The sequence below is a fragment of the Sceloporus occidentalis genome, unplaced genomic scaffold (assembly GCF_023333645.1).
Source record: "Sceloporus occidentalis isolate IW3139 unplaced genomic scaffold, rSceOcc1.0.p SCAF_175, whole genome shotgun sequence".
In the NCBI taxonomy this organism is placed as follows: Eukaryota; Metazoa; Chordata; class Lepidosauria; order Squamata; family Phrynosomatidae; genus Sceloporus; species Sceloporus occidentalis.
This window is the reverse complement of record NW_028317155.1, coordinates 262,135-281,762: the sequence shown is the minus strand read 5'-3', so window position 1 is coordinate 281,762 and position 19,628 is coordinate 262,135. Positions and strand designations below refer to the sequence as shown.

The 19,628-nt window shown below is 39.3% G+C and overlaps 1 protein-coding gene across 1 annotated transcript; it reads right to left on the bottom strand.

Annotated features, from left to right (window-relative positions):
- Positions 1-845: 845 nt before the first annotated feature.
- On the bottom strand, positions 846-17,798 carry LOC149279008 (general receptor for phosphoinositides 1-associated scaffold protein-like). Its single transcript, XM_089501517.1, has 8 exons — positions 17,619-17,798; positions 8,509-8,558; positions 7,702-7,756; positions 6,112-6,214; positions 3,336-3,429; positions 3,016-3,082; positions 2,425-2,491; positions 846-1,291 (listed from the first exon to the last, which is right to left on the bottom strand). Exons 1-8 carry the CDS (start codon positions 17,796-17,798, stop codon positions 846-848), a joined length of 1,062 nt encoding a protein of 353 aa, XP_089357643.1.
- Positions 17,799-19,628: the final 1,830 nt, after the last annotated feature.

Below are 19,628 nucleotides of genomic sequence, written 5' to 3'. Positions count from 1 at the left end.
TGGGTACTTAAACAATATTGTGTGCAGTGACAACAAGGAGTTAAACATGAAGAACAAAACATAAGCATTAACATAACAGTCCAGGGAACAAAATGTTAAAAATCCAACATCACCAGAGTGCCTGGGCTTTGAAGATGAGACGAAACCGTTCATTACAGAGCCTTAACTAGAATTATAAAGGGCACCGTTCTCCAAGCACTGGTGGCGCATTATGCAGATCCAACACGCAGATCAAGATCAAAACTCATCAGGCTGGCCCTATGCAAGTAATCTTTTTGTGCAAAACTCACTTTGACTTGGCCAGCACCTAAATGTGTGCAGGTGGTGGGGGGCATACATTACAGGAGCTCAAAAATTAGGAATGTGTGCAAAGAACGTTGGTTAGAAAGGCCCCTGCTTCATCCCACAAGTGACACAAGTTTGCTGATGCACCACAGGCACTTTTGGCTTGAGATGGAGTGGGGGGGTGCCTGCAGCCTATGAGGTCCGATATGCAGACACTGAGGCTACCTCTAAATTAGGCAAAGTCCTGCATTGCCTTGAACCAGAACAAAACTGCTCACCGTTTATTAGCTTCCCGCTGGCAGGAAAATTCCAGTGAGCCTTTGAACATTTGAAGTCATTGGAGTAAGAGCTGCATTTTTCATAGAAAAACCTGAAGTTTGGCTCCTACTGCCTTGCCAAACATGTTAATGGGAAGCAGAGAAAGTGATAATGTTTTACAATAGAGTTTAACAAAAATTATTATACAAAGGTTTTAGGTATTGTTTTTACAAAAAAAAAGAAAAAATAAACATAAAAAAAGAACAATAAATAAATAACTTAAGCTATTATATGAAGATACATTAGAGAGGACTGGCTTCCTCTTCTAAGGATCTATTAAGTCCAGGGATAAACTTCAAAAGTCTTTTCCGAAAGCTTTTGTGCTTTTTCCTTGGTAAAGATACAAAATTGTTCTGTTCCTTTGGCTTGTCCCAGCTGGTTCCAGAACCCGCGCACTTCACGCTGGAACTGCGTGTTAGGGTTGTCTTGTAAGGCTTGCTGTTGCTGTTATTTTTGCTGGGAAGGATGTTTATTTCATCAGTGGAGTCGGAGCTGAAATAGCACGTCTGATACACGGCATCCTCATTGTCGTCTGCATTGCTAAGGCAGCTTGCGCTGCTACACATACTCCCAGCAGCCAGCGAACTGGTAACTGGGTCCTTGCCCTTGGGAAGAGGCACAGTGCCGTATATATAAGAACGCACCGATTCCAAAGTATCATACACACTAGGGTCCTTCACAACTATACCTAGAAAAGACAAGATTGCATTGGATTAGTACTGCATATGCTTTGCCTTCAAATACACCAGGCTTTCCTTGAGCTGAAGTCCAGAATTGAAGACGCTTAGTTTGCCCAAGTAGTGAAATGAGTTGTAATGAAACAACATCTCAAACACTGACTGCCACTGCTTGAATATGAATCTCATACCTGATCAGATACACTTGAACAGACCATGGATACCTAACTACCATGTGAAATAAATGAGTGCCCCAATGTTGCCCTAATTCTTCTGAAGACCAGTTTAACGAATTAACATACAGTTCTTGTTATCTGTGCTGTTAGACAAACTATGGAGATGATATATATATATATACATACACACACACAGCCTTTTTTTAAGATTGCTTTAGGAAGCTATCAGGGATGCCGTGTATTGCATCAAGCGAAATACTACCCTTTATGTCACAACCAGGAGAAAATAAATTCAGTCAACCAAACAACGTCAACATTTTTTTTCTTCTCGGAATACGTCAGCGTTATTACCACTGGCTGGATGTTGACACAGAAAATAGAGAAGTGTCGCAATCTTAATACCAACTTTAGGGGAACTAAAACAGCTTCTGTAAGCACGCTACTGTAAAGGGAAAACAACGACGCTGCATCTTCAAATGTTTCATGGGTACAATATAAGTGTTGCATTGGCGAAACGTGAACCATATATTATAGCTTATGAATTGATTAAAACCTTTCCCAACAAACACATATCATTGCTATAAGAATATAACTTGCTGGGTAAACAGATGCCTCATTGCCTTGAATATTTTTTCGGTTGGATTAGTTATAGGGCATTCTGTTGGCTGTTCCTACAAGGCTAACGGGAAGTTGCTGCATGTGGGAGTTTGACCCGCGCAGAGAAAAGGCCCAGGATCACATTTCATATAAGAGGGAGAATATGCTTATATCCAGAAAGACGCTAGGAATAGCAGTAACATTTATATTTGTCATACTTCCCACTTGAAAAAAACAGGAAGCGTCTTTGAGAAAAGAAAATTTTAAAGAATATCTCACAAAAGACTAGAAAAATATATATAAATATGTGCTTGTCAAAGGTAATTTTTTTTCCGTCAGCATAAGCCTTCTGTTTTTATAAACTATCTTACCATGCAGAAGTCTCTGTTCTTGAACCATAAGCGATCGATATTCCTCCCACTTTTCATATAATGTTTGCTGCAAAGATGAATAAGAGGCATTAGAACCTGTGTTTTTTCCCCATGAAAAGTGCTAAAAGGTAACCATGTAAAACTTTTCTATAATACAACAAATTAACATGGCAGGAAGCACCCGGTTTAGGCTTGATGCTCCACGGACTAATCACTGCCTTTAAGATGTTACTAATTTACATAGCCAACATAAAGAGTAAGCCTGTTAAAGGAGATATTATTCATCATGTACACAACAGGGGCTAAATATTACAGCCCATGGTGATACAAAGCGGCTTCTTATGAGTGTAAAGATACCCTGGAGATAGGATTGGTGAGCAGCCCTGGCTGGCCTTAGGTCAGGCGTCCTGTATACTGACAGAACTAATCTACCTTGTATGTGGCAGCTGAGGAAGAACAGGATCATTTTTTATTTTTTTTTATGAATTTACAGGACAAAAGTTAGCCTTTAAAGTAATGTACTGCAGACTACCATAGCAAAAATTTCCACTATGTAATAAGCAAGTTATATACTTTAGATCAGCCACTGACCTTGAGATACTGAAGCCGTGCCTCCAGCTCAGCTCTTCGGATAGCAGAGCCATAAACGGTTTCCAGCCTGTGGATACATTACAAAAGAGCATTAAAGAACCGTCTCGTATTTGTAACAGAACAAGGGACAACAGGTTTTACAATCTTCATAGTATAAAGGGCTATATTTGGGCAGGCTGATGTTGGCATGCATGAAGTCCTACATGTAACATTTATCACTATACTAGTGAACAAGGCAATAGTTATGCTGTAGCCACAACTGACGTGCAAAGAGTGATGAAACACACCGAGTAATTGTACATGAATAAGTATTTGGTTACCTGATTGTGTTCCCGGATGCCTTTATGAGTTCTACTATATCTTTGTGTCGCACTCCTTCCACATTCAGGCCATTTACTCCAGCAATAATATCCCCTGGGGGGGGATAAAAAAATATATAAAACTGATGTAATTTTAAGACAATTTACTCAGTAGAAACCAATTTTAAATGCACACAAAACAGCATAAGCCTGTCTTTTATTAAATGCTAAAGACCACATTTCTTAATGCTCAAAACTATTCAAACCCAAAGTAAGCCCATTGTTCAGTAAGCAACAAGATTTTATGTCATTGTGTCCTAAAAAAGTCAAGGTGCCATCAGTCTAATACTCAAATGCAGGCAACAGTAACCGTTCATTAATTACACACACACACACACACACTTTCCCAACCTGTCCTCCTTATCTTGATAAACCCACTTCTAGTCTTTTTCCTCTAGAACCGTGTAGATAACATTGGAGCTGTAGGGTCAAAATGAGGCTGCATTTTTCTGAACACATAAAATTGGCAATTCTACTGAAAAAAGTGAATAGAAGTTCATGCTCAGTCCATAACTGGATGCACACAATTGGAGGCCCATGTCCAAGGCCTTAACCGAAGTGACTCATTTCCTGTACAGAACATGTTGTATAATGTAGAAAAGCAACAGGGACTCGAGCAAAGAGAAGGGGAAAAAAAAACTAACATCCGTAATAACATGCTTTTCACATTAACACACTGCTGTACAAAGAAATAAAAAAAGTTAGCCAAACAAACATTGGGAGATGATATACTTAAAAAAACAGTAATTTAAACAGATTTGAGGGACCTTTGATCAGTTTTCAATAAACAAAACTAAATAATGAAGCAGGATTAACTTTCAGACAAAAGTTTTAGAATTTTTAAGATGCAGCTGCGGGAACAGACAAGCTAATAGTTCTAGAAGTCCACGTTCGGTGGTAGCCGACTCCATCCTGGAGTTAAAGGTTACAGCAAAATACCTGTCCAATATATATGTTGTGTTTGGGCAAATTGATTGAATTATGGAGGCAATTACTTGCCCTAAAACGGTAGGTAGTCACATACAACAATTTCCAAAAATGGAAATGATACTTGCTTTAATTTTATTTTTAATAGTTGGTTTAAAATAACATATACCATGGAAATGTAAGTTTCTGGCTTATATAATTATTTCCACAGTTGAAGTTATGTCATATTTTACTTGTATTCTATTAAAATGAAACAAACTTTCATACTTTTGCACTTCAGCAAAGTATACTTTATTACATTTTCAATTTAAACTAAGTTCTGTGCGATTTGGTTGTCATGGATCAGCTAATGAAATTGTATACTTTGTTTTGTAATTCTCACCATGTGCTGAGGTTTATTTACAAATCGTTAAATAGTAGGTTTGCAGGATCAGAAAACCAGATTCAAAAATAGCTCAGTATCCAGCTGTCAATTTAATTAATCCGATAACTAGCTTTTGAGGCAAACTACAGCGGGAAAGAGCTACTCTCGACATGTTAATATGAGGAAGCAGTCAGAAATGTAAATATACATAAAGAAATAAACTATCAAGATAAAACCTGACACACCTGTTGACGGTTTCCTACTTGTTCTAAAGCTGAACCATTTGATTGTTTAGAAGATACTGGTGGACAACGTCGTCAACCAGCTGCTAACTGAATTCTCCAGTTACGGCCATAAAGGTTCTTGAGTTTATAATGTCTAAATGGTACGGTTTGTATACATTAGACTGCCAATTACTTTCACGCTATGAAAAAAGTAGCAAGAGAAAGATTGCTGGATGTGAATGAGAGGCATGAGACAGCTTCCAAAGTCAACCCTCTGCACTTCAATGTAACAGGGTTTTTCTTTTTAGCCTGTGACACTGATCCTAAACCAGACCGCTGTTGGATGCAGCCTGTCCACTTCTCCGTAACCACAAAAAGAACTAAACAGACTTTACTATATAAGTGTTACTTGCCCCTTTTATTCTAAGACAAAGCCTGAGGGATAACCTTTGAAGACCACATATAGCTTGCAGGACAGCAAGCTAAACATCACAATGCAATCTGCACTAACCACTTCCCACCCAATAAAAAGGTGGACTTCCTTTTTTGCCCTCTCTCTTCACCCTCCTGTGGGAAATTAAGGCTATTGTCCCAAACATTGTGCAGGAGTCATCAGAAAATGTAAGGGCTCGAGAAGCATGGCCCAAGTGGCATCTCCTGACAAACCGTATGAATGCAGCTACTTCCAGATTTTTGCAAATATTTTCTATACTCATTTGTAATTGTATATCGATATCGTTCCCTTATACCCAGATCAAATTTGTCCCACTGTATATGACAAAAGGGATGAGTTTTTCTTAGTGTTTGAGTAAAATCTGCCAAAAGGAAAATTCCTGCCGACAAGCGGAAAAGCCACTGATCTTTTTGAGACACTCATGTCATACATTAACCAGGGGTTAACGATTTGCGATGAAAAAGACCAGCATAACTGGTTAAACAGTACAGATGAAATCAAGATATGCTCCATGTTAACAGCTTTGTGGTTTAGGCAGGTTTTACAGATATCCTATCTAACAGGAACCCTACACATTAAAAAGGAAGTCATTTTTTTTTGTTTTAAGAAAAACCAGAAAAGTCATTTATCACACATTACAATTAACGGCTGAGCCAAAATTATGACATTTTCAGTAAAAGCATATTTAATGACTTACTGGTTATTGCAGAAAGAATAGTTAGTGGTAGGAAGCTATACTCAACAAAGGCCATGGAAAAGCAGACTTACCGAGTTTTAGACCACACAACTGAGCAGGACTTCCTTCATGAACCCGGCATACAAATGTTAACATTTCAACTGTATTCTTGTCCTGATGGTGTAGTCCGTAGGTCTATTTAATGGAAAATAGTAGAATTTCAGTACTTTGATGTATTTGCCTTATGTTACACCTCATACATATCACGCTAAGAACGAGGCAGTATTCATTCACTGAAAAAGTAGAGGAAGGAACTTTAGGAGAACACAAGCGTTGCAAATGATGTCTAGTTTACCACGGAGACACCCTGACGAAACAGAGACCCCATTTGTAAAAATTTTGCTCAAAAGGTCAGTTTTAAAGGATAAAAATTAAAAACCGCAAATAAAGTAAGAAACAAAGTTCCGGTTCTGCATGAGAGAATGAATGCTCCTTGATCCATGCGCCTGAGCAGTATAAATTGATCTTGGAGGGCATGTGTGTGACTGTGTGATGTGTATGTTTGGGCGAGTATCATTTATTTAATTAGATGCCTTCAACTTCATTTTTTGTAAGGTAACCTATAGGTTAAACAATTGCCTAAACCCCTTAACATCTAATGTAATGCAATTATTGATAATGTACGTAACCAAGTCTTAAGATGACGGGTTTTAACAAAAGACCTGAATTTAAAAAGCCATCATCATATTGACATTGAGGTTATTAAAAACTAATAGCACTGAAATAATATGTACATGGCAAGAGTGATATATTTTATGCAAGGGTCTCAACATGACGGCTTTGACGCCTCCTACAGCAGTAGCGTGTTTAAACACACAAAAGGCAGCTAATCACAAGGCTATGCAAAGACTAACATTTGATATGACTTGCATTTCCTAGTAGCCATGACACGGCCCTGCATTTACTGAACAAGCCGCCAGATGTTTCATCGTCTCTTCTTATTAATATATGTAGAACACCAAGATTCTTAAAACTGGACTAAATAATGAAGCTATCGTAGAACCCTCAAAAACTATGTAGAACACATGTCCCAAAGTTCAAGTGGCCAAAGAGGACCACTTTTGTTTTCTAGGGGTGTAGTTAAGAGCATGGCTAAGTTTTTAAGGTGTTGTCTAACAAGGATAATGCATTTTACTTAACATACATAGTATTGTTAGTTTTATGGTTGAAGAACTGTATGAAATCCTCATGCCCACCAAACATTCTTAGCTCCTGCAAAAAAGGGAGACTTCCGGCGACAAATATGCAGCTAACAGAACTATGTATGGAATACCTTATGTATCCCAGGCATAACACGAGTTGCTTTTGTGCAACTTAATGCTTGCTTCTTCAGTCTAAATTGCCACCAAGAGCAGGGTAGCTTCCCGGTCCATAGTACTCCCATGTTATAACAAGGGCCAATTTTAATGTTTTATTTGGTTGAAAGCCTTGCACGTAGACTCCAATAATGTAAACACGACAGCATTTAAACAAAGCTACATGACACTACTTAAAACCAATGTAAACTTATTCACAGAATATTTATGGAATATGAGGAATACATAGGTAAACTACTATCAACAATCGCCTCCAAGCCAAAACTGATAAGCACAGCTTCATGTAAGGCTGAAATCCGTATGTACCTGAATCTCAAATCCAAAGGTTTCTGAATCCTCTTTCTCCAATGTGACAATTTTCCTGGAAAGAAACAAACAATGAGATCATTAACATTGACATGCTAGCTCCTCCGAACAGAACCGCCTTCCTCCTACACACAAGGTCATGGTATTTCACAAACTCTGTTGTTGCCATGACAACTTCAATCCAAGTTTGATGGGAAACTCATGTCCCCAAAACAAGTGGGGCACACCACATGTTTTACAATACTCTGCATTGTTCTTAAGAAAAATCATAATTATTTTGTGCTCAAGACAGCATTGTATGTTCCTCGGTGCCGCAATGGCAAATCACTATATATTGTGTGCATTTTTACCTATATTACAGCGCAAAGCATTGTTGCCCAGTTTTACGCTAGGACATTACAGCACTGTATTCATCAACTAAGAATGGATATTAATGTGTAGTTATAATTATGCATACTTCAACTTGTTTAAAAATAAAAGTACTTCCCTTTCGGGGAAGCTGCTGCTCCAGAACCGCAGCGCAACACCTCCTCTGTGGCCGTGAGTACCTGTCTCATTAGCCAAAGCCTGCCCCCCCCCCACCCTATAAACCCTTGCTGAGGCAGCGTTGGGGTGGGAAGTAGACCCTTACCCAGCTATCATTTGCATTTAAATGTGCGCATGATGGATTTGGTGTCCATTTAAGGTTGGGGCATTAAATAAACATTCTACAGAAAAAAAATATTTTGTTTGGCCGTAGAGGTTGTTCTACAAAATATATTACTTGATATTACTGATGAAACGGACGGGAAATATAGTGATGCTTACCGCTGGTGCTCAGATGACTGGCTCGCATTCTTCCAGCCCATAGAAGAACCCTAAGTGCAAACAAAACAGAATAGTTAAAAATGCAAAACAATCTTGAGGAAAGAACCCCCCCCCCCAGTAATACTTTGCCCTAGCCTTTATCATGCCAAATAATTGCAACATTAAGTCTCTCGCCATAAACCACTGCACCGGTTTCATTTCATAAACCTGAAAACTGCTCAGATTCCCTTTTTCCATTGTCATCGGGGTCATCCTGATGATACTTGGTACCCAAGGAAACATGTGGATTTTACTCCCATGACACTGACAGAAAATCATTTTAGAATACATTTTTGCAGTACAATAGTGTTTTACTATATAGAAATGCTAGATTGCAAGCATTAAACACGTGGCATCATGTTTAGTAACACACAACGAAAAAGTAGCTTGACTAAAGCGAACCATATCAAGGAAGGATTTAAACGAAGTAATGCAAAAAAAAAAAAAAAAGAGGCAAGCAAGGCGATAATCTTTAAAAATCCAGACACACCACAAGGAACTCAGTAGGTTAATCCGGGATCAGACATGTTAAAATAAATTAAATGGAAGCCTAGAGCAAAATTGCTAATTACAACACAAACGAATGCTATGTAGAACATATGTTGATAGAGTTACGCTATCAGCAGACTGATCTATACAACACCCAATTACCAGCTCAACTTCGGTCACAAGGAACAAGCAGAAAAGATGATTTACGCGGTTAATTAACACATTAAACACCGTGAACTAATAAGATTACTGTAAATGTGTGTGTTTTTACTTTCAATACATTCTCTTGTGTAAATGCATTGGACCCAACCAACATGTCAGCTCTGGAAGCTAAGTGGTTAATAGCTAGTATTCAGCCCACAGGAAAAAATAGACAGGATTCTTAGCATTCAACCACCTGTCTGTTTCCAGCTGACCAATTACATATTAAAAAATAAAATGTGACGCGTATGGATACATGTACAGGACAAAAGGCTCAACATTTGCCTCCATTATGCATTCAAGCTATGCCGAAAATGAACAGGATTCTTGCACTAGTGCCATCTTTTTATGCATTAGCACGCCCAACGCACGAGCATATATGAGCCGAGCCCTTTATCTTCTTACAGAGTGCCTTTTCATATAGTCTCGCATAGATCTTAATAACTTGCATTTCATTTCCAAAGACAATTCCATCCATTGTGCCACCCGAGGTCCACAACTGAAAGCGAGTGTCAAACTAGTGGCCCCCAATAAATGCCTTTTATCACAGCTGAATAGGTCTAATTCTTGAAACAGACGTGGGGTTTGGGGAATAATACGTGAGAAATGGCAAGAATAAAGGAGTATTTTTCCTGAGGGCAAGAGTAAATTTCACACTATGAAATGTGTAGTCCGTTCATACCAACGGGAGAACCAGTAATGTCAGCCCAAGTACAAAAACCCTACGATAGGATCTTTACGCTGCTGTACCCACCATACACAACAGGACGCAGAAATCCCGTAAATTGTCTGTATTTTCCTTAAAAATAATAATAATAATATAAGCATCTAAGAGAAAATGTCAAAACACTTTGATGGTCCACCTTGCTTGCTGCTAATTTCTCATTTGCCCACTTTCTAGATATCACTGACAGCCAAATCATATCAACCTTTACATAGACACACAAATATTCTACTCATACATACACGTGACAGTATTTTCATCCCCATTACATACAAAGTAACTCCTGTTCTTAGACACATACTAATAATATTTGGTTAGCAAAGCATGAAGATGTCATCAACTTCCAGCAGGCTGCTCATTCGGGTTACGGACTAAATCGTCGCTGCCCTCAACCACACTGCAAGCCGGACCCATTTATTTACATGTTCCCTTAAAATAGCGCTTTTTATTCCCATGGACATAGATCACAAACAAATCAGGACCAATCATTAAACAGAAAATACAGACGAAATCCTCAACAATGACATAGCAACACTCTGTTTGTAAGACGTCCTTAAGAATGTTTTCTATAACAAAGACTTTAAGACGAAAACAAGGGAGACTTCTAGTCCTAATGCAATAAGGGAGAGTCACATTGATGGGGGTATGAGATTATCTGCTCACCAAAACATATCATACCTGCGAGCCATCTGGACTCTAAAGCTGTTTATTACGCACGGCTAAACCGGTTTGGTTCTTCAAGACCAGCTTGACAGGTATGAGAGATACGACCTAAGAAATATTTTTCCACAAGGCAAATTAATGCGCTCCATGTAAGAACAGGTTCAACTTGAGCTGTTTTCACATAAACTCAAAGTGTACATTTATCAAAAGAGAATAAAAAAAAAAAAAAATATTAAGTTAACATTAACTATGCCATTAAGACTAAACTAGTTTAACATACCAACAGTCCTTTCCTTTGACCATTTTCAGTATTGGGACGCAATGCCAATGGAACAAAACACGACCAAGCTCGAGTCTATCATAGAAAATATAGTTCTTATAGTAACTTAATGAAACTGTTAAAGGACATTGTCAAAAGATAATAATATATCCCCCCTTATAACGATAATTGTTAAAAAGGGAAAAAACTAAATACAATAAATCAGGAGAAGATGTGTCTACTGACCACGTAACGCTTATTTCAATAGTTGTGTAGCATGTTAACTGGTCGGACTCCCAAACAGAGCGGGTATCACCGACAGCCCTCGACATATTACGCTTGTGTTGTTGTTTTAAAGGTGACGTTCGACAAAACAACACAATCTACTTTATGACATCAAAAGCTATACAGTTATTGTCCCCATGTTCACGAGTCATCTGCTCCACGCAGGAGAGAGGCTATAAAGCTTAAACCAAGGGATAATAAAACGATGGCAGGGTGCGACTACAGGCCTCTTTTTGCTTGCCCTGGAAGAGACAAGAAAAGCAAACGAGAAGTGAAACAGAAGCGAGAGCAGGAGTGCAAACTAAAAGCGCACTTCCAACAGGAGGAGTGATTAACAAACTGGGTGAGATACACAAAACCAAAAAAGACAATCCCCCGCCAACGCAAACACACACGGAAACCTAACAAATCATTAGCTAATTAGCTGGAGTGCTTGAAGCACGAAGGGTTAAGTAATGGCTAACCCCCAAACACTGCATATTAAAGGTGCTGTCTCATGTACTGTGCTGAATGTAACACCATTGTACGTAACATTAGGACCGTCTTTTCCCAGTGGCCAAATAATAGTTGCATTTTGCTGCACGTATAATTTTCACTGGGAATGCTTAAGTACCATGTGACACAAAAGCAGGTGCCAATTGGTCGTTGCCATGGAAACTGAAAAGGCTGTTGCTTTTATGTCATTCAACCTTCGCTATAAAGAATGAAATGACAGTTTGTGGGGGTGTTTGTCTAGACCGCACGTTTTCTGCGAAGCTGACCAGTTTCTCCTGCCGGTAGAGCATGAGGAGAGTGGTGTCCTGAACAAGAAGCAAAAGCTCTGTCCTGTATAATGAGACATTATTGATATAACATACAGACAATATTACCACAAGATAACAGTTTCATTTCAGAGACAATTAGCCTAAATCTTAACCCGGGATATTGCAGCTACACAAGCTAAGAATGCTGGTGTCATGGGCCAGTAAACATGGTCTACGGGCCACCGAACATTGCTAATAATGCCTATTTACTCTCCTAACTGACCTGGCTAGGGAATCACTTTGCCGCCAATTAGGTAAGTGGTACAAACAGATTTCCCGCTCAAACCATGACGTACCCCAGAAGAGAATGAGCCGCATATACATTACCCTTCTTCTAAAGAAACAGGTGTTTGCTTCCAAACAAACATTTTATTCTTCAGTAGACACAAAACAACAAAGTATCCATGGTATGCACAGCCTGCCTGAATTGTTGGTGTCTCCAGGTTGTTACCAAAACAAGGCAAAGTCAGTCAGTACAGTGGAGCACAAAGCCTGCTTCTTTGTTTTGGCAATTTATCGGTAAATAGGAGACGCTTTAAGTCTTTCAGTGTAAATAATGGACATTTATTCTAGCACTGTTTGTGACCGGTCCATCCAACAAGTGTTGGTGTCACATATTAAGAACTTATACATCAGCATATACACATACGATAGCCAAGTGCCACCTCATATTTAACCCCTCTTTTTGTAAGCTGATTTATAGAGGGGTTCATCTGAATCATTGATCTACATTAGCACACAGCTATCTCCCTTGCACGGATAGTCAGCTCCAGCACTGACTCGCCTGAGATTTTCAGGGGGTGTAATAATGTCCCACGTGTTTTTGCGCAGAAGGTGCTCTCATCGATTTCAGCGTTAACAGTGGAGAGCTGGTGGGGCAGGGTGCTGCAGTATCTTCAGAAGGAGAGGCAAAGGCAAGTACTTTAATATGCATTTATTATTGATGAAGCTGTTTGGGCAATAGACTGTCTTTAGAAGATCTCACACTTAGCTGAGAATTTAGATTTACTAAGTGATGTAAGGACATACTTCACCAGTAACTGGTATAGAGTAATAGAGCGCACAAAACCTCCTTGGAGTGGAAGCACTAGCATCTTGAGACCTGGAAAATGGGACAGTCTGTTATAACAAAGCAGTCTCCATACGAAGGCAATTTAAATGCATCATTCCTACTCCCTCAGCGGCTTTCTCGCAATTAAATCACGTATACAACGCTCCAATTCCTGGGAGACACTTTACATGAGATTATGACACCCTCAGCGATTCACCGCAGTTGAACCCATCTTGAAAAGCGGTGTACAATATAGCAAAAGTGCTTTTGGACTCAAGTAATGAGTTACAACAAACAATGGAAGTGGCAGCAATTACAGATACATGGCCTTAACCACAATCACAAAAATGTCAAGAAATATATATATATATATATATATATATATATATGTATTGTGTATTAACATACTGGCAAGGGCATGTATTCTAACATCTGTTTATACAGAGCCAGACCATCAGTTACAGCGATGAAAAGGCTTGTAACACAATAGTTTACAGAATTAACACAATAGAAAGGAACCATTAAGTTCTTTAGAAGTGTTTCACTAAATCAAGGGATTATTATCGTATTATTAAAGCGCATCATAATTACAGCCTTCCATTTTTACTAGACATGGAACTTACTGTGATGGATTCAATCCATATCTAACCACTTTGGCCAGGTCTTACAAAACATTTCTAAACGTTCAGGGGTTTAATCACAAAAAAACACTGGTGATTTCTACTCTCACGTCACTAATCATTATGATGGGCTAGTACTGGTAAGAAGAGCCGAGCTGCCGCTGTATATTGCATCATTTAATAGGTGAAGAGTAGAGGAAAAATGCAGTATACAGGACCAGCCAAGCTTCTCCACCACCAGAAGCTTATTGTTGTTGGCTCTTCAAAAAGAATAGTGAAGTTGGGGAATTAAAAACACCAACTTTTTAGTAGATTTGGGGTCTATATAGCATTTGTTTTTACCAAAACCATATATTAAAATAAAGTAACACAAATACAGAAACGAGCACATAGCCATTAGCTACACGAAAAGCCCTGGTCTACATTCTGTTGATTTTTGCTAGACCTGTCACACAACCTCCAAATGCCAAATATCAGGCATTTGCACACCATTTACAGGCGGTACAACAGGATCTCAGACCGAAGAGCAAACTGCCCCGAGCACAATTAATAAGTCACCAAATGTATGCACTTGTTATTTACTCAAGCTGCAGTTTCAGTGGATTAGGGTTACCTGAGAATCAGGAAATTTGTGACTCCTGTACACATGGCAATCTAATTCATGGTTTCGCCTTTAAGCAGCTTTGCTACATAAATAAGCATATGAAAAGAACAGAAAGACGATGGATGCACAAGAGGGCAAAACAGTTCACCTTATTGAATGGATGAATTCTAAGGTGCGGGATGCCAAAAACGTCAGATGGCAAACAGCAACGCCAAATCTGAGCACTGGACTGGCTTGGCACTAAGAGCCAGAGCTCCAAGAAAGTGAAAGTAACGCTGAAAATATAAATTACCCTTCTCCCTTTCTTTATTTTTCACTCCCTGCCAACTCAGTATAAATAACTGGATGAGTGTTAGATGAATTGGAGAACGATTATCACCGACACATGGCAGCCTTTGTTTGGCTTGGCTGCTGGCATGTCATTCTGATGAGTTGAGCCAGACATTTGGCTGAAACGTGCACTGGCTTTCCAAGCGCTCTCCAACACACATTCATGCTAACACTCTGTGGCCTAGAAAACGTACTAGAAAAGGACAAATGCGCCTTCTTTCAATTATTGTATTAGTGATGCAAGATGGTACTCCTGAGAGCGGAGAATGGGTATTCTTAAACAGGTGCAGCACATTAAAGAGGAAGGGGGCAACAACATATTTCCTGAAATGCCATAAAGAGGGGAGGCCCAAGTTATGTCATAACTCCGACAATGAGGGTTTCAGGAGTTGCTTTGAACCGTGAACAATGCATCATGGTATCCCTGCTGGGATGAATTCATCCCTGTCAAGGTGGTTTTACAGGTTTGCCACGGAAATAAAAAGACAGCACATTTTTATCACCAAATACATCAACGATGGCAAAGCTGTATAGGCCAGGTGTCTAAAATCAAAGACAATTCAACAACCAGAAAGAAAAACGCTGACCATTAATAGAAACACAACCACACACACTGCCGCTGCAGTATACACTGAACATGTTCCACTGCTGCTGAAAGTGTGACCTAAAGGGCAATATATATCAATATTCACTTACAAGGTCATCTTTTGGTATTTACCGCAGACACATTATTACATGACTGCAGGAAAATAACATTAAAAAAAAAGTCATATTTATCAGCCTGTTTCTTTTCTTGGGCAACCTCACGTCATGCAAATAAACAAATCAGTAATTTGATAATAAAATTAGCCTTAGACAAAGCAGCTTTAGTCAAACTCGATATTTGGCTTTCGTGCCAGGAATAACGCTAAGCATTTGCATAACTGACAGCTTGCTTACACACACAAACCGAGTTCTAAACCGAGGATCCAAATGACGTCTCTCAACTCAAATTAACAATGTTTCGGAACTTAATGCTATTTACCGATCTACCAACACTATTTAAATGCAACTCTGCCAGGTTTCACTCTTATCCATGATCCGATAACAGATCTCCAGGTGCACCTATAGGCAAATCTAACTGCTGAAGCATCACTTTAATATTATGTTATAAACTTAGCAGCTGGCCGCCAGAAGCTGCTGACTTCCATTTAGATAACATTCTTGACAAATCTATTCTTAAAGGGACAGTGACCGCCTTTGCTTTAAGCCATCAGCGAAGCAGCCTATGGCAAGTTACCAGGAAAACAACCCGTTTATCATCTACTGGAACAATTCTACAATTATAATTCTATAATGACCAGAGGGGCTTGGCTGGGGAGGAATCAAATTCTCCTTTTAAACTGGGATGGATGAAAACACTGCCGCACAGCATGGTGTATTTTGTATAATTGTCCCCTGTTCAATGGAAGAGTCATCTGGATGTCCTGGTGGAAAGCAGCAAGCCATAACATCCTTATATACGCATTCTTCTAAAGAAGGTCCGAAAAAGAATTGATACTTAAAAAGCAAATGTACCCATATTTGCAATAGTAACAGCAAGTCTCGCATTGCACATGAATATTATATGTAATAAAGCGGACAATTGATTGCTTTGTGATAACACTGCTTGCAAAGTGCTGAATAAACAGTTGTAAACATGACATGTATGAATTATATCGAGAATATATAACCAAGGTCAGCACTGAAACTGCAAAGCCAGACGTCTGCTCTATATAATTATGGGAGACTTGACTTAAACTCAAAGCTAATTGAAGAACATGCGCTTTGAGGCGTTAAGGTACCCTTTCCCTTTAAAAATGCAAACCAATATGTTCGCAGCAATGCTGTTCGCCCCGGCCCTCCAATGCCATTAAGTTGCAGATCATCTAAGGTTAGTCTAATTAACATGTAATGAACCCATTCAATATTTTAGGATTTATTAGCCCTGCACCATCAGCCTCACACAACGCACAATAAGCCATGCTGTCAGCAAGTATATTTATCTGTCAAATTCACCGATTTCCCTGGAGTTTGCTTATGCCACAAATTACTGGTAATCTGACGGAAAAAAACACCGCTCCCTCGTTGACCGCATGCATTCTGCAGAAAATGACCGGTTTCCTGATGTGACAAAAAAGGGTGAGGAAGGGGTCGGCAAGAGAGGCCAAAAGACATCAGGCAGTAGCCACTTAACCTTTGTCATTGCCAAAAGGGACACCCATATGTCAGTAAAGGGAATACCCCAAAAGCGGCAGAGACAAAGGTTAATTTGGGTTTGACAGCTAATGACATCTGCATCGGCACACAAATGAATACTAAGAAAAAATACAAAGGCTTCAGTATAGAGAAACCCCAAATATACTGCATAATAAAAGCAACACATCTGGAATGAGTACAAACATCAGCTCACTGGGTACCTGGCCTGAAACACACAGGGCTTGTTCACATTACATGCGGAGAGACTGCTCAATTCACATGAAAAGAAGACAATAGTGCTTCCAAAACAATGAGATCACATCCCCCAAACGGAGGAGAAGAGCTGCTCTTTAACTCTTTCCATACACATATGTGCTAGACTGTAAGCTCCTGGGAGCAGGGCCCACCTTACCTTTACTGTAACCCAGGCTATCTATATTATAGATCAGTTGTTTTAATGCCCCGTTTAGCCACCGTACACCGCTGCGGAATATGCTGGCGTTATAAAATCATTATTTTTAATAATAATGAAGGTTGCTTTCAGAGGGTAAGGAATTTCACGATTTGCTATGATTCCTCTTGAAGTGTGACATAGCAGATTGGATCGAGAGGCTTTTTCGCCTCTGATGAAAATTACCCCGGGTGCATTAAACATTTCCGTTACCATTGAGATAGCCAAGCTCCATTAACCCCTTAAATGCCAGTAGAGAGGCTGATTTCTCACGTGTTGGTACAAAATAGCAGTAATCGCGTTTGGCTAATTCTTTACTCAGTAGCGGAGATTACAAACAATAATAACATATATAGATTTATTTTTTTTATTACCTTCTTATTTCTAGGCAGGGTACCACCGGACACCGCTAAAGCTCTGTACATGTCAGCTTGTCTGTAACTATCCAGGGCCGCATATGAGCCAAGTTTGTCCCGCTCCCTGTATATTGCTTGGTCCGGAGGTGCTGCATACTCCTCTTTATGCTGCAGCTTCTTGAGACGTCTGAAAGTCATTGCTTACTCAGCAGCGACAACGCAGCACCCTACTTCCTCATACTATGGAGCGGAGCGTGCTGCGCCGAGGGTTTATATCAGTTCTTGGGGGCGGAGTCATCACAAGCCCAACCCCTTCTCTTCTAACACAGGGCGAACCTTAATAAGCACGCTTCTGTCACATCTTGTAATGCAGAGCAGACGGCCGCTCACCCGGGGGACCTGATCACAGGGTTCTCACACGGTCAGCGTTATTAGCCATTACTGTGGGGCTTACTAACCCTCTCCTGGCCACAAATACTGTATGAAAAGGGTTAAAAGTCATAGGGCGACTGCTGCGCCCACCTGCCACCTTATACCTCTCATCAACGATGCGATCCTGAATACATAAAAAAAAATAACATGTCAGTTTCAGAAAATTATGTTTTTAAGGTTATTTACTAAATTTGCCATTTTAATCTAATGTGAGAATTTGGGGAAAATACACCTTTTAATTAGAAAATTAAATGTTGCCATGTTGTAAGTGTAAACGACACGAGCTTTACTACATCATACCTTAAAACAAAAAAAAACAAGCCTGGACCTGACCCTAAAATGCACCTACCTTGCCTCCTGCAGTATGGCTGACTTTATGCTCATTAACATAATATATCATTAGAGTTAAAACAAAGTCTTGTTTTTTTCTTTACTTGATCACAGTACACATTATTTTATGGATAGTTAATAGTTTGCTACAAATGAATGAATTGTATTAAGTTAATTAAAAAATAATTTTTTAACTGTGCTAAATTTATATTAGTAGTAACATTATTGTTTGGTAGTATGCACATTTTAATAGACACTTATAAATACCCTAAGAACTAGTTTCAAACAGTCTCTAAAACACATCGATTTTACACCCTGGTTTGTCACTTAATATGTATTACGTATAATGTATAATGCAATTACTATAGATTATTATCTATAGATAAACTACTATAATCCTACAGAGATTACCTGAGAGCTCCATCACCTTTGGGTTGATTAACAATAGCTGCGCTGTCCAGGCTACTGAACTCTGTACTTGCATTGCAAACAGGGCAGAGATTGAGGTGTGATTGAGAGAGTAAGGTATGATGGCGTAGTAGTAGTGTGTAATAAGGGGTGTGTGTGCGTAAGTGTTAATAGTACTGTCTAAGTTGGATACTGGGGGGGCGCAAGGTACCTGCCCCCTCCCCCAGACCAGAAGGTGCCATGTAGGAAAAAGAGGGCACATGCATGGGTGGAATTCTGAAGAATCTCTCCATACATTTGCAAGAGGGAGAAAACGATAATTTAAATAGGATACACCCTCCTATAGTATTCATATTATTACCCTTTTAAAATAGGGGATGGTGTTATGACTAAATTAATCTACTACATACTCTCTCATGGATTTCTCTGAATGTCTTTAGACTGCTGTTTTACTGAGCCGCTAACGCTGGCATAACTATAGGGTTGCACCTGAGTGTGAAATGGAGTTTATGTTAGCATGAGGGTGTAAGTATGTTTTAGCATGGATAAGTTGTGTTTGTGTGTGTGCATGAATGTATATATACGTGCTGTGAGGGAGAATGTGTGTTAGAATGAGCGTGTGTGATTATGAGCAGGGCCAGACTGGGAATGAAAAGCAGTCCTGGAAACATTTGGAGACCAGCCCCATATATTTTATCTCGTGGTAGAGCTCTTGTACCCATACGCACCCCTTATACATACCCGAGTAACTATAAAACATTCTTGTTATCACATTATTTGTATTAAAATGCCAGAAACCAAAAATGTTAAAATGCCCTAATAAATTAAATACATTAGACATAATGGAATCAAAACATT

Coding starts and splice junctions, on each gene's coding strand:
- LOC149279008 (XM_089501517.1), bottom strand. CDS start 17,798: ATGACTTTCAGACGTCTCAAGAAGCTGCAGCATAAAGAGGAGTATGCA. Junction 3,083..3,335: donor GCATCCGGGAACACAATCAG/GTAACCAAATAC, acceptor ATGTATCCACAG/GCTGGAAACCGTTTATGGCT. Junction 2,492..3,015: donor CACGGCTTCAGTATCTCAAG/GTCAGTGGCTGA, acceptor TCATCTTTGCAG/CAAACATTATATGAAAAGTG.